The sequence below is a fragment of the Barbatula barbatula genome (assembly GCF_947034865.1).
Source record: "Barbatula barbatula genome assembly, chromosome: 20".
Lineage (NCBI taxonomy): Eukaryota > Metazoa > Chordata > Actinopteri > Cypriniformes > Nemacheilidae > Barbatula > Barbatula barbatula.
The window spans coordinates 9,529,922-9,545,163 of record NC_136783.1 but is presented as its reverse complement, the minus strand read 5'-3'; the positions used below and the strand labels follow the sequence as shown (position 1 = coordinate 9,545,163).

General features: G+C 37.5%; 2 protein-coding genes across 3 annotated transcripts; one reads left to right on the top strand and one right to left on the bottom strand.

The window, feature by feature from the left end:
- Positions 1-275: 275 nt before the first annotated feature.
- LOC306909055 (keratin, type I cytoskeletal 50 kDa-like) lies at positions 276-3,460 on the bottom strand. 2 transcript variants are annotated; one of them, XM_079482415.1, is made up of 7 exons: positions 2,752-3,460; positions 2,349-2,431; positions 1,753-1,909; positions 1,393-1,554; positions 937-1,068; positions 618-838; positions 276-474 (listed from the first exon to the last, which is right to left on the bottom strand). In XM_079482415.1, exons 1-7 carry the CDS (start codon positions 3,331-3,333, stop codon positions 372-374), a joined length of 1,440 nt encoding a protein of 479 aa, XP_079338541.1. In that variant the 5' UTR covers positions 3,334-3,460; the 3' UTR covers positions 276-371. The 2 variants fall into 2 exon arrangements, with proteins under 2 accessions (XP_079338541.1, XP_079338540.1); XM_079482414.1 differs by having other exon boundaries at positions 283-477.
- Positions 3,461-6,490: 3,030 nt separating this feature from the next.
- LOC306909053 (keratin, type I cytoskeletal 19-like) lies at positions 6,491-12,022 on the top strand. The gene is made up of 8 exons (XM_079482408.1): positions 6,491-6,887; positions 7,487-7,615; positions 7,988-8,070; positions 8,196-8,352; positions 8,440-8,601; positions 9,188-9,408; positions 10,605-11,299; positions 11,407-12,022. The coding sequence occupies exons 1-8, from the start codon at positions 6,654-6,656 to the stop codon at positions 11,514-11,516; spliced, it is 1,791 nt and encodes a 596-aa protein (XP_079338534.1). The 5' UTR covers positions 6,491-6,653; the 3' UTR covers positions 11,517-12,022.
- The last annotated feature ends 3,220 nt before the right edge of the window (positions 12,023-15,242 follow it).

Sequence of the window (15,242 nt, the reverse complement as noted above, 5' to 3'; positions counted from 1 at the left end):
ATCATTATTTAGACTTCAGGTGTAAAAAACAACTTAATGAACTTAATTTAATGTTCAAGTAAAATTTAATGTTGAATGTTTGTTTGTTGAAGTAGACTGAGGCTCAGCTTTTGACTCTGGGATTCAGTCTGCATGTTTAAACCAAGTGTTTTTATGTAGCCATGTATGCTTGATGGTAAAATACTGTATTTCATTCTATCAGAAAACATGCATTGATCAAGCAACATTTGACTTAACACATTAAACTGATTTACCACAAGATAAACCAGGAGTCGTGCTTGTGTCATCATTGATTTTATTTATAACAAAAGTGCCTCAGAGGGCTTGAAGCCTCATATGAGGGGTTGTAGATGGACAGTGTTTTCTGGAGTTTATTTTATGGAAGATGAAACCACTTTGCCATCAACAATGTCCTCCATGATGGTCTTCACGATGACAGTGCTGCTGGAGGTTTTGCCAGATGTGATATTTGTGCTGCTGACAAAGAGAGAAAACGTCAATATGCAATATGTAGGAATATACTTACAGTTGTGTATACAATGATTGAGTTTTTATTATCCCCACTTCTTGACACAAACACACTCCGTTATCGGTCTTTTCCGACACTTGCACTTTACCTGCTCGCGTCACCATCCAGCAGTCTTCTGTACTCTGCGATCTCCATCTCCAGTCGGGTTTTAATGTCCAGCAGTATGATGTACTCCTGAGACTGTCTATCTGTGTCACTTCTGAGATTAGTGATCTGTTCCTCCAAACTTGTTACTTGAGCCTGCATGCTAGTCAGCCTCATGGAGTACCGATTTTCTGTGTCCGCAAGAGTCGCCTCAAGAGATGATTTCTGTTGAAGGGATAGTTGATGCAAATGGACAGTTCATTTTCTGAAAGAATTCGTCTGGTTCACATTTTTCTGATATACTGTGTATGCACTGAAAACACCCTTCCTTTGCTGAGTTCAGACTGCAACTTGATCTCCAGGCCCTGAAGAGTGCGTCTGAGTTCAGTCATTTCTGTCTTGGACGTCTGTACAAACTCTGTACTGGCAGCAACCTCCTTATGCAGCGTCTCTGACTACAGTTAAAAAGCATTTATAGTTCAGTCCAGCAGCAATAAAACTGTGCTAAAGGGGATGAAGACATGCAGAATATGTTGTAGTTTGGCTTAATGGTGAAGTGTATAAAAATACTTTTAATTTTAAAATACTCTTCAGCATCCCAACCCTTCCAGATAGAGCTCTAAATAGGGGATGTTTAAAGTGGCACATTGCTATTAGTTTGTCCAAACAATATAAATCCTGTGTAGTGCCATTCCCATGAACCATAGGCCAAATAAGATTCACCTCACAAATCACAAATAAGGTTTTGAAATAGAGCAGATCGGTTTGCCTTGTTCTACCTTGGTTTGGAACCAGGCCTCCAGCTCACGCTTGTTTTTGGCAGCAACGCCCTCATACTGCTCACGGATCTCAGTCATTACACGGTTCAGATCTTCCTGAGGAGCCGCATCCACCTCCACATTCACTGAACCACTCATCTGATTGCTCATAGCCATAAGTTCCTAAAAAAGAGAAAGAGTCTTTGATTTAAAATACCCCCTGAGGCAGGCGGCTGAGTTTGATAGTTTTTATAGTTCGCATTTGATTTATTTTGATGACACAGGCCAAGGTCCAATAAAAAATGTAAAGAGATCAAAAGATTTCATTCTTCAAATCATAAAGTAAAGAGCGAATCTCTCCCATGACTGATTTCTGCTTACCTCCTCATGGTTCTTCTTGAGGAAGATAAGTTCCTCTTTCAGACCCTCAATCTGCATCTCCAGGTCAGACCTCGACAATGTCAGCTCATCTAGGAGTCTCTTCAGTCCAGCGATGTCTGCTTCCACAGACTGACGCATGCCCAACTCATTCTCATACCTGCACGAATAAAACACAGGATCTCAGACGAACCAATGACAGGACAGTTTATTGTTTCATGCATTTGCAGAGAACTTCATCAAAAATGAAATTTCTTACATCATTAACTCACCACTCATGTCATTTCAAACCTGTATGACTTTGTGTCTTCTGCACCACACAAAATAAGATATTTACCTTTAATGCATTTGGCAGACGCTTTGATCCAAAGCGACTTACATTGCATCATATTATACATTCGCTTCTATGTATGTGCAATCCCTGGGATTGAACCAATGCTCTAACCACTGAGCTACTGAAGACACACAGTTTGTAAATCAAACAACATTGACCCCGATTGAATGGACATTCTTTTGTTTTCTTAGGTTTTGAAAGACATAGGAGGAATAAATTATGACAGAGGTTTTATTTTTAGGTGAATTATCCTTTAAGGCTTTACTTGGTTCTGAAGTCATCAGCTGCCAGTTTTGCATTATCGACGGACAGGTAAACTCCTCCATTCACCCGGGTGGCTTCTTGGATCTGTCAAAATGATAAACTGTTTTCCATTTCTTTTATCCACACAACATTTAAGCTTCTTGTGTTGCAGAAAGCTGCATCATATGTGCAAATATAGTCTGATGCATCAGCCAACATGTATTTGTGCACATAGTGTACTTGTGTGTTTTTCATTTGTGTACTACATGGAGAAATGCCCTCCAAAACCTTCTAAATCTAGGTTCTGTTCAGCTCTGCAGAAAACTCAATGAGGATACGACCACACCCATACGCTCATAACAGTCCTGCAGATACTACGTAAACAGTCAGTGTTGCTTGTGCAAGAGATGCATGTGTAACGGTACCTTATCCTGCAGTTCCTTGATTGTGTCTAGATAGGCAGAGTAATCTCTTGCTGTTGGTGATGTCTTGCTCTCCAGAAACTCTCTGATCTTTAGCTCCAGCTCACCATTGGCCTTCTCCAGAGAACGGACCTTCTCCAGGTAGGTAGCCAAACGGTCATTCAGGTTCTGCATGGTTCCTTTCTCATTAAGGGTAACGTTGAGGTCCGCATCACCTCCTCCGAAATCCGCTCCACTACCGAAACCGTAGCCCCCTCCACCACCAAAACCAGAGCCAGCTCCACCACCAAAACCAGAGCCCGATCCTCCACCAAAACCATAGCCCGATCCTCCACCACATCCAGCCGTAAAGGTGCTTGCGGCAGTGGAGATTCGAACTCCGGACCCTCCCGCACCCCCATACACACTGCCTGCACGCATGGAGGATATGCGGCTGCCACCTCCGCCACCGAACCCACCCATCATAGAAGTGCGTGCCATCCCTCCAGGAGGAGCACCCCGGAGGGACCCCCCAGATGAGACGAAACTACGGCTGCTGAAAATCTGGAGAGGTTTCAGCGTGATGTTGCCCGTCTTACGTAACATTTTCCCTCAGAGCTGTGACTTAGAAACACCGTTAACAAAGGTCTTACTTTTATCTCGTGTGTAAGAAACTGACATTTAGCTGAACGCTGAAAGTTTGCCATGGAAAGCTGGACAATGCAACTGAATCATTTCTCACATCTACAGTTGCTAGAAGTTGAATTTTGAAAGGTTCCTACATGGAAATAAAGCAGATTGATTGATGCTTCTTGATACAATCAAGTTGGATCATATTTACACAAGTTAATGTAACTGAGCATAGTTGTCATTGCGTAATAATGAACAAAACAATGGTCCACAGATAACTGAAAATAGAGTGTACACATCTAGTCAATCATTAAATGCGAAGGGTAGATGGACATTTAGGCACATTGCCCGCATTTCATGAGATACTGAATTATGGGATTTAGCTCATTCATTCACACAAAACAAGATCATACCTGCCTTACGAATGTTTTCTTTAAAAACAGTGACAATAAAACAAACGACCGTAGATTACTAGCGTCATGACCTTAGAATTGAATTATAGAGGTCTCTAATGAATTCGATTGTGCACTTAAGGAAACACAACAAAGATGAAATGTTTTGTTAAATACTTTTAACAGCTTTAATCGTTTCTAGATAAGTTTTGCCTCTCCTCACACCTTATGAAAAAATCAAGTCAAAAAAATATTTCAGTGGAAAGAAACTTGCCCTACTGGCTCGGCTTGCTTAGGTATCTTGTTTGGCCTCCCTACTTTGTTTTTCTCAATAATTGATTGATACTGATAACTGTTCTCTGAACACCTGTAGCTTCCTGTAATGGTCTGACTGAGGTGTTGTGCTGTCAATCTGCATGTTCACAGAGGCGCTTTGCTGCTCTAGCAACATGTACAGATCCAAATAAATAAAAAGAGAATTGATTGTGAATTATGAGAATTGATTGTGAATTATGAGAATTGATTGTGAATTATGAGAATTGATTGTGAATTATGAGAATTGATTGTGGGATAAATGTATTGTGGCAACAGATTGATAGAGGAATGGATGTGGAAAATGAAATAATGATCTATTCATAGGTTTTCTTAAGCAATATCAACTCCACTTTCAGCCCAGCGTGCGGTTTTCCAGGTCTGTAACAGACAGTTTAATCTCTCCTTAAACCCCTCTCAATCGAGGCAAATCTGTATTACAAGCATACGCAAGTTCTTCTCATTCACGTATATGCAAGGTAAATAAATATAATATAAACTTACAGTATAATAACGATGAAGCGAGCAAAACTGTAAAATTACCAATAAACACAATTTTAAATTAATCACAAATGTTTTTGTAAATATTTCCGTTTTAATTTCTTATTTCCATTTCTTTGTAGGCCTACTTATTTAATAATAATTGGAGACAACTAAATGTTACCTCTTAACAAGCAGCCCTATTTTTGAGCATCGTATTGATCACAAAAACACGTTCAGATCAGGAATGATGGCTGTTTTAGCTTTCAAATGCTGCACAGTTTTTGATAATTGATTAAATATTATTGTAAAACAAAGGTAATAAATACAGACATTGTAAAACTTCTGGCCTGCCCATGAGCCCTGTGCATGTCTACTGTATTAATTCAATTGATTTGTCTTTTAAATAGACATATTTTAATAACTTTTGGGATTCAGTACAACTAAAAAACATGGAAAAAGAAAGATGAGTTTACATTTTTACAGTGTGCATATGGACAAATCTGAAATTAAGTTATGCCTATACTGAATCTATTTTATGAGAAACAATGATATAACCTAGTTATTTTTCCTTTTATAACACTTCACAATAAGGTTGTGTTGTGTCATGAGTCTGCCTTCATGTCATGTCTATTCTTGGTCTTGAGGCAGATTCATGACGAAGTCTTATGTTTTATGTGAGAGAGAGATGTTGACCCGATCGGCTTTCTATGCTCTCTCTCCGGTCCGTGTCTTTGTTCCCGCCATCTCGTTTCCTTGTTAATCTTCCCTGTGTTTCATTACCCGCACCTGACCCTTGTTAATTATCCTTTGTCTGTCTCCCTTTAAAACATCCTCGTGTTCATTTTCCTGTGCTTGTTCACTTGTGACGGTGTTCGAGAAGCCTTGTCCATTGTCCTAAGTGCTCTTATCCAGAGAAACACTGTAAAGGATATCATAGTCTTTGTGAGTGTTTGTTTTAGTCTTAGTGTTTCATAGTTGAGTTCTTGTTGAGTGTGTTCAGTTTATCGTGTACTCGGTTTTCACCCCCTCGTGGGTTTTCTGTTTTATATAAGTCCTGTGTTAACCCCTTCATACCTGCTGCATGCACTTGGGTTCTTCCACCCCCCCCCCCCCCCCCCCCCGATTCGTGACAGTGTTGGTTAGCAAAATAGTTAATGTATTTGGACATGTTGAAATTAACATAGGAATAATAAATGTTAATAGAAGTAAAGTAGAAAAGGCATTTTTTGCTTTTCCATTTTTGTTCAAGTCAAAACAGATTAGCGGCTTTAGGAAATGTAAAGGATATATATATGTAAACTCTTTGATAAATACATTTTTGACTCAGTTTGTCAGACTGTGTAATAGAAAATGATCTCGGATTCCATTTACAAGCCATTGCCTTTTGGCAACAGAAGTCTGACATGATGAACAATTCATGAAGAATTCAAGTTTCCTTAAGATTTAGCTAAAGAATTTGTATTCACTCGGTTCTGACATGACAGAAAAACTATTTCAAGTGAGAGCCATTAATGTTTATTGTTGAGATGACTTCGTGAACCCAGATGTCCAAGCAAAAGGTCTCACACTACCTGTATCAATATGTTACCAGAGACACTTTGTAAATATGGGTGTTAGTATCAACTCAAATGAAATCTAATGAATGTTGATGAATGCGGATGAATACACACAAAGTCAGGTATCGCAAAAATTCTAGAATGGATCAATCGTTTTTCTCTGGTAAAATGTGTGTCACTTAATCTTTTAATAATAAACCAGAAGGGAAGTTATTTTTTCCACAGGTGTTTTATCTGGAAGCAGACCAACACGTAGCGTTGTAAACAATAGCACTTCATTCAGTTGTAGATGTAATGGTTTTAAAGCTGCTAATCACTTCACAAGGTTTGGGCGGACAGACAGGTTCTGGAAGTTAATAGTTTTTATCTTCACATTCCATCAACTCAGTGGTATTTGAAAGCTTACACAACGTAGGATGCGACAAATAATGTTTTCACTGCTGCTTGGGCATATAAAAGACAATGTCTGGTGTGAGTTGGTTATAGATAACTTGGCAGTGAACTGAAACGTTTTGACTTGCAGGTACACTTCAGCTCATCACATTGACTAATCATGTCAGTCCGCCGCAGGAGTAGGTCTGTTAGCTCTCAGGTATTGTTTGGGTCAAGAAACAGGATAAGTTCCTCTAATCGAGTGGTCATGAATGGTTTTGAGAGTTCAGGTGTTGGATATGGCAGCTTAGGGTTCTCCAGCTTCTCCAGATCTGGTTGTGAGGACCTGCTGTTAAGAAATGAGAAGCAGACAATTCAGAATCTTAATGAACGCCTGGCGTCTTACCTGGAAAAGGTAACAAACATTTATTTAATTATGCATATTACATTATATTAAAAATATAATTGTTATAATAAAAATATGTCTGTGTATATGTTTTTCTCTCTGGCTTGAATCAATACATTATTTAAAAAAATTATTAGCAATATGTTCTTTTTCGTTTTTCCATTCTTAAGTTTTTCTTAATTTATTTTTCTTAAAATCATCTGAAATTGTTAACTATACTTAATTTTGTAAGTAAAATTCCTGGTATACTATAATTGAGAATACTATACTATATCTAAATTTATATAAATTCAACTGAAACTGTATCAGACTTGTTGGTGTGCATATCCCACAAACCCAATAGGGCTCAGATGCAGGAGAACAAACTTACACTGTAAAAGTGTAAGTGTTATTATTTTTTAACAGATTTTTCACATATAATGACCATGTCATTTTAAGTAATTATGAATGAAGTTTTTTTTACAAATGTTTCATTTGAAATACGGAATTGACAGAATTTACAAGAAAAACATGTGATTTTACCAGGGCAACTGTTATATTATGGTATAGTTCTGGCGTCCCCCAACAATCAAATTACAGAAAAGGATATACATTTAAATTTTTTGTAGGTACACTCTTTGGAGGAGTTAAACAGCAAACTGGAACTGAAAATCAAGACCTTTTTTGAGAACAAGAGCCCAATGCAGAGCAAAGACACGAGCGATTATTTCAAAACCATCTCAGACCTTCACACACAGGTAATCCTGCTGTCAATCACCATCAGGTGACGCCCCTAAATTACGGAGATGCCATGATGTGAAACCGCCAGCACACACCACACATGTGGAATAAAAATTTTAACCTTTTCTTTTATGTAAATAAGTTTTAATGCTCAGTTTTGGGTGGAGAGTGGCTGGAATGTATTATTATTTTAAAAACAATAGTCTGGTATTTGAACCGACACAACTTTAACTGAATGTTGAAACAAACATTAAATAACATCTGATCCAACATCTCAGGCTTGACTTGGTGCTGAAACATCCAATATAATAAAATTGTATTATTGCAGCTTAATTTTGTCTTTACATCAGAACATTATTCATCTCTTGCACAACTTTTGTCCTGAAAAGATTTCTAGCCGTTTTGTGCAGAATGCTAAACTCTACCTGCAAATTGACTTCACCAGAATGGCAGCAGCAGATATTCAGAACAAGTAAGTGATGTAAACAATTTTAAAATGAGACACTTATTACATTTCTAGATAGTTATGCATAATTAATGTTGGTTGGTTCATCTTTAATACTGGTATGAAAAATCTGTCACCTTATGGCTCTGCAGGTACGAGACTGAGAAGAACGTGCGCACGATTGTTGAAGCAGATTTGCCTCAACTGCGAGGGGTTATGGGAGAGATTAAATTGTCCATCGCAGGCCTGGAGAACCACCTACCTTGTCTGAAGGAGGAGCTGCTGTACCTTAAGAAAACCCACGAGAAGGTCACCCCACCATTTTATTGCCACAATAATCAATTTATCACACAACCAGTTGAGTTCACACAAAGCTTTCCCTCTTCTTCTGTACAGGATCTGCATATGTTGCGAGGACATCAAAGCGGCTCGGTTAATGTGGAGATTGACAGTGCAGCCCAGTCAGACCTTGGCAAGATGCTGGAGGAGTTGAGAAGTCAGTACGAGACCCTTGTTAAAAAAAAACGCAGGGAGTTTGAACAATGGTACAAGACCAGGGTAAGCCAGAAGGACACGTTGATTTTCTTTACTAAAGGAAAAATAAGCTAAGCTTTCTGGGTTGAGTTAGAAAGCAATGTCATTTATCTCTGACATTTACAGTAAATCTCATAACGTTTAAATGGATACCAAGTGTCTAAACACTTTAAAACAACAGAAAACAACACCCTGTATTATCAGAATTATTTTATATAATGCTCTGTCAAGAGTGTGTCAAGCATTTTGCCAGGTATATTTCACCCAAAAAATTACAATTCTGTCATAATTTACTTAACCTCAAGCTGTTACACACCTATATGAATTTCTTTGCTCTTTTGAACACAAAAGAAGATATTTTCAAGAATATGGAAAACCAAACAGCTCTCAGACACCATTGACTACTGCAATAGTTTTTCTTTTCTTGGTAGTCTATAATGCACCAGAACTCTGGTTACAAACTTTCTTCCAAATATCTGTCTTTATGTTCAGCAGAATGACAGAATTTACACAGGTGTGTAACAACTTGTTTGTGAGTAAATGATGATGGATCAGAATGACAATTATATATGAAAATACTTGACATTTGTATTCACCTTCTCGTTCACAGAAACCGGACCTGGAAGACAGTCTGTTTGAAGTAAGCGAGCACTATTCGGCCAAGCTGGGTCAGCTTCAGCTAAACATCAACGTTCTGCAGGAGGAGCTACAGGGACTTAATACCAGCACACAGGAACAGGCCACAGAGTACCAGCTCCTGCTGGACATCAAAATGAGACTGGAGCTTGAGATCGCCGAGTACAAGAGGCTCCTGGGAGGAGAAGAACAAATGTATGTACACAAAAAAAGACAGTTCACCCAAAACATTTTCTTTATCATTTACTTAACCCCGAGATGTTCCAAACCCGAGTAAAGTTTAATTCACACAAGAAAGATATCTGGAAGAATGTTTGTAAATTGGGAAAAATCTATGGTAGTTAATGGTGCCACAGACCTCTTTAGTTTCCCACATTCATTAAAATATATTATTTTGTGTTCGACAGAACAACGATTTAAATACACTTTTGGAACAACTTGGGGGGGGCAAATGATGACAGGATTTTTATTTTTGGGTGTGACTGTTCCTTTAAGTGCAGGTGAAAAATAGTAAACCCTATATTAAAAAAAGGTTATATTACTGTCATTATTTAGCTTACTCACCCTCAGGTCTTCTAAGCCTTTGCTTTCTTATATGCAAAATAATACAGTTAGTTATCCCTTTTGGTCAATGAAAGGATGTACCTGCCTGTCAACCCGTGTTTTTGCATAACTCCATGCCGCAGGCATCCTACGTCGTCCCCGTGAACACATAAGCATGGCAGAGCCAGTAGGATGTATGCCCATTACTGTTAAAAAAAAAAACTAAATAGTACTAGTTAAAATAGTAGAGTGAGACGCAGATACGGAATATAAACAGCAGCCATCTTTAACAGTATCTACTGAACAAAAACACCTGCAACCTGGGACAAAATGTAGAAAAAAGACTGCGTTAGAAATAGCTACGACAAAAAAGTTTCTGGATGAAGAAAGAGGTAAAACCAGAGTTAACATTGGTGTTGCTTTACCACGCTGGAGACAACTGCGGGACTCGAAGGGTTTGAAAAACGACGCCATGGTTGCAGTTCTTCTGTTGAACAGGTTTACATGGTTTCAAAGTTTTTTGTTACATTTTGTTACTGTAATACGAATTAGCTCAATACAAACAGCAGCCAAGGCGCAGAACGGAAGTACTATTCATTTTTGAAAGTTACAAGAAGGCAACATTTGGAGAGAGCTACAGTATGAAATATTTGTATATATTAGGTATTCATATTAATATTTGGTTTATGCTTTCAAAGCAAAACTACACCATATCTTAAAGTTCTCTTTTTGTTTGTCAAGTTAATAGAAACAAGTTTATTTGAGAGACTAAATAACGAGAGATTTTTTTCATTCTAGGTCAAATAGTGTAATGTTACGAGTTGGTTGTTTCTTGTTGTCTCCTGCAGGACTGGCATTAGTACTTCTAAAGCTTCCTTGATCAAAACTGAAATGGGGACCAGAACAGAGATAAAGGAAGAGGTACATGAAGAGATAAAGGAAGAGGTACATGAAGAGATAAAGGAAGAGGTACATGAAGATATAAAGGAAGAGGTACATGAAGAGATAAAGGAAGAGGTACATGAAGAGATAAAGGAAGAGGTACATGAAGAGATAAAGGAAGAGGTACATGAAGAAATAAAGGAAGAGGTACATGAAGAGATAAAGGAAGATGTACATGAAGAGATAAAGGAAGAGGTACATGAAGAGATAAAGGAAGAGGTACATGAAGAGATAAAGGAAGAGGTACATGAAGAGATAAAGGAAGAGGTACATGAAGAGATAAAGGAAGAGGTACATGAAGAGATAAAGGAAGAGGTACATGAAGAGATAAAGGAAGAGGTACATGAAGAGATAAAGGAAGAGGTACATGAAGAGATAAAGGAAGAGGTACATGAAGAGATAAAGGAAGAGGTACATGAAGAGATAAAGGAAGAGATACATGAAGAGATAAAGGAAGAGGTACATGAAGAGATAAAGGAAGAGATACATGAAGAGATAAAGGAAGAGGTACATGAAGAGATTAAGGAAGAGGTACATGAAGAGATAAAGGAAGAGATACATGAGGAGATACAGGAAAAGATACAGGAAGAGATAAAGGATGGTGAGTGAAGTAATATTCATCATGTCTTTAAAATCATCCAATTATTTTCTTGCATCCTAAATGGCAGAACTTAAATGCATTTATAAATGTCTGTTAAAATCCTGCAGTGCATATCCCTCATCTCCAGCGCCGAGTCAAGGTCATTGTGGAGGAAATGGTAGATGGTAAAGTTGTTTCCATTTGTGTAACTGAGAAAGTCCAGGACCTCAACTCTTAAGAGACTCAAATGCTTCATCTTTATCTTTAAAACTACGATAACAAATGTTAACACATAAAATGACCTTGTCAATTACTGGTAACGGGCGTCTTTAAGTGAGTTATTAAGTTTTTTCATTGAGTGGGATTTCTGAAAAATATATACACTACAGCATACAGTATACACAGGTTTTTCTAGCGTTTGGTGTGAGACATGCTTTCAGGCTTTCACTCTGTCTAAATAAATTTCGGGGCAAATAATAAGCATAGCAGTGTATAGACACTTTTGTTCATATGTTTTTATAGCTCATAGATATAGCTCATTGCATACTGGAAATACACCGTCAGGCCAGTCGTGCGTGCTGACATTAAGAATATGCGCTTATAACTCTGTTCATAGTAATATAAGGGAAGGCAAGAAATTGTACTTTAAAAATTTTTATTTGTCTTTAAATAATGGTTTAAAATCTACATAATGTTTCTGTTTTGCAAAACATATTTAATAAATGTGTGGAAATTGTGAGGACCAGTCTTTGTCATAAAGTTATTCTACTGTTGCAAAACGCAGAAAACATATAGTCACATGAATACATTGATAATATTTCATGACTTCAGCTTCTGTATTGGAAATGAATGCCAGGGACAAGATTCTAAAAAGAATAGTACACAATTCCTATAAGGGACATACAGGGATATGCTCACATGAAACCACTTTATAGTTGCATTTAGGAAAAATATGCATTTGATGTGTTTTGGGACACAGACCACTAGATGTCACTACACGTACGGCATAACATTTGAAACAGAACTATGTTTACGTAATTCAAAACACACTATTTGTGCTGCTGTGATTCGCAAGCAACTCATTTTACAATTGTATTTATTTATATAGATTTTGAACATAAAGGTAAGAATGAATTAAGTGAATGAAAAAGTGTGGAGATTACATGTTAAATCCCAGTGTCTGTCTGATGTAGTGCTGTATTACCACTGAAAGGCCACGAGATGTCCCACTGCACTCATTATACAAACTGCTTTAGTTAAAAAAGACACCCACCGACACAGAAGGCAGAAAGCTTGTCTAAAATGTAAAGAGTGTTGGTGAACGAGAATGTGTGCAGCTCATCAAAGCATCCCGTAAACCTTCTGGTGCTGGACAGTACCGTTCACCCAAAAATGAATAATCTGTCATCATTTGTTCATTTGTAAGTGAACAGTTCTGCGGCACTCTTGACTATTAGAGAAAGAAGAAAAACACTTGTTACTTTGAGCAATGAACATTTACAGTAGGCCTCAAGTCTAGTAGACAATGTCAGAGATGAAAAGATGTCATTCTGCGCCTTCACCATAAAACCTTTAATGTGCGTGAAACTGTAAATCGACTGAACAGAATAAAACATTTTATATATCTATGTACAGGGCTGTAAATAGAGAGTGGAGACTCATGAGGACTGAGTCCAAGAAGTGAATTTCAAGGGGGGCGAAGTTATAGTTAAAAATTAAGAGGAATTTTATATTTTATTCACGTATAGCCTTCACTAAGTAAAAATAATACATTAATATGGTGCAATTTTCTGCAGACGGGGTTTAAAAACACAAGAAACCTCACCACCTGGAGGGGAAATACTATCTCATGCAGTTTTAATACTTCAATAATCGCTTTTCAGACCTTTGTAAACATACTTGGGTTTCTCTTGAAGCATTTTATGGGCATGTTGGTACTGCTGTCCTTATTTTGCTTTATAAATTGGGTGTGGACAGATATCTAAGAGCAGATGTCAAAGTCCCCCTCTGATTATTTTCCACAATAAGTTGAATTGCTGGGATTCTAAAACACATTCTTGAGGTTTTTATTTTGGGAACATAGAAGATCTCAAATTTTTAAGTGAGCATAACATCATTAAAAAGTGATTATTTAAGGGACTTTGGCTCGAAGAAGGTTGGGATTAATTGAACCCATAAATGACTCACCAGTGCAAACTAGTCTGGTCAAGCTCATTCAAGGTGTCACACTTATTATGCAGTAACATGTAGTCACACCTTTCTTAGAACATCCACCATCAACACAGCTGTTCTGCCTCACAGACAAATTAAAATGAACTATTCTGTTATGGATTTTCTCATAGATTACACATTTCACAATGATAAATAATGAAATGAATCAGTCTGTCTCTAGCTGTAAATTCTTTCTTTTGTAAGTCATAGAAACAGAATAAATCTTATTTTCTCTTGCTCTCTTTGCAGTATTAGGAACGTTTCCAGTTGCCGAGGGGCAGCAGAAGTTAATTTTCTCATGTTCTCTATTACACTTTAAAGTGCTTTGAAAATGTGTGAGGGGTTTAACAACATGTTGGCTCAGAAACGGAAACAAGTTATCTTGAATCGCCTCTGGACAATTAATCCTCTAAACAACAGACTGAAGAATTCGGATTCTACTTTGAGGGTGTGTAATACTATTAAGTTAAATTTAACATTAGCCTACATACATTTCAACGGTCTATATTTTCTTTTGACGCATTGGTTTAGTCACTGTCCTTCCGAAACCTCAGATTTCCAAATTCCTATTTTTTCAGGAAGTGGAAAAAACGCTGGACTTTTAAAATGATAAACTACTGGGTTGTCAAAGTTGACAAGCACTTTTTAATACTTTTATTGCTTAGATATTTTCAAAACCCTGTGACAAACATAAAGGGTGACTAATAATAAAGATGTATGGCTAATATACCCAAAAAACACAATATACAGAGATTCAAGATTTCAGAAGGACAGCAGTGATACAGATGTGATTTTGTTACAGATCATGTATTCTATTATCTTTCAATCGAACACATTTACAGAGGAATAGACTCTTAAGTATTTAATGCTAACTCTTTTCTATTCCTTTACTTCTCTAAGACATCAATTCACAGTGCTATAATGAAAATAATTCCAAGAAACGTTAAGTTTCTCATTTTAGCTTCAACCTTTGTTTTGCCACACAAATTAAGCGCATTTATCTATCATGTCATTTATTATGTCAGCCACGGCTCATTTTTAAACCCTTGTCTTGTTTTATGAATGCATAATGTACCCCATAATCTGAGACTGTTGAGAGACATAATATAGTTAATTGCCAAGTTATAGATGCCTGAGGTTATAATACTTCTTCATCTCAAACCTGTGTCAGTTATCATCTTGATTTATAAAGATCTCAAATCTCCTCAAGTGTTAGAGTGACTGTGAATATGAGTTGCCGGACTGCCAGTGTGCTGCACAGAACAGCTTCACCGTGAGAAGAAAACAGGAAGCTTATAGAACAGCAGTGATTCATCTACCTTTGCTTCCTGCAGGCAATAATAGGGCGGAAATGAGACTTCAACAAAAGTCAGGTCAATGCCATCGAGTACATAGCTGCCCATCACACCACAGAACACGTAATGTGTGTACATTTATGTGCTTCATGCAAGCTAGACAGTCACGGAGAGATTCATACACATTTAAGTGATTTTGGATGGTCACAATCCAAAAGATTGAAGGTTAAATAGCTTCTCATTTTAGTTGATATTATGTTCTTTTAACATCATTTAATAATAAAAAGCAAATGAGTTACAATACATAAGCCATCTGCTTTCTCACCTTCTCACGGACCTCTGGTCTGGTTCCACACCAGTGACAGGTGCGAGCCCTACGTTTCTTGTTCATTTTGGTACACCTGGTACACAATTTTGGTACCATCTGCTAAACTAAACTCTATGACAAATGTTGTAGT

Bases quoted from the DNA above. Each gene is read 5' to 3' on its own strand.
- LOC306909053 (XM_079482408.1), top strand. From the start codon at position 6,654: ATGTCAGTCCGCCGCAGGAGTAGGTCTGTTAGCTCTCAGGTATTGTTT. The intron at 8,602-9,187 runs GTAAGCCAGAAG...TCTCGTTCACAG, and splicing joins AACAATGGTACAAGACCAGG to AAACCGGACCTGGAAGACAG. The intron at 11,300-11,406 runs GTGAGTGAAGTA...AAAATCCTGCAG, and splicing joins ACAGGAAGAGATAAAGGATG to TGCATATCCCTCATCTCCAG.
- LOC306909055 (XM_079482414.1), bottom strand. From the start codon at position 3,333: ATGTTACGTAAGACGGGCAACATCACGCTGAAACCTCTCCAGATTTTC. The intron at 1,910-2,348 runs GTAAAGCCTTAA...TTATTCGTGCAG, and splicing joins GCTGATGACTTCAGAACCAA to GTATGAGAATGAGTTGGGCA. The intron at 478-617 runs GTAAAGTGCAAG...TCTCTTTGTCAG, and splicing joins CTGGATGGTGACGCGAGCAG to CAGCACAAATATCACATCTG.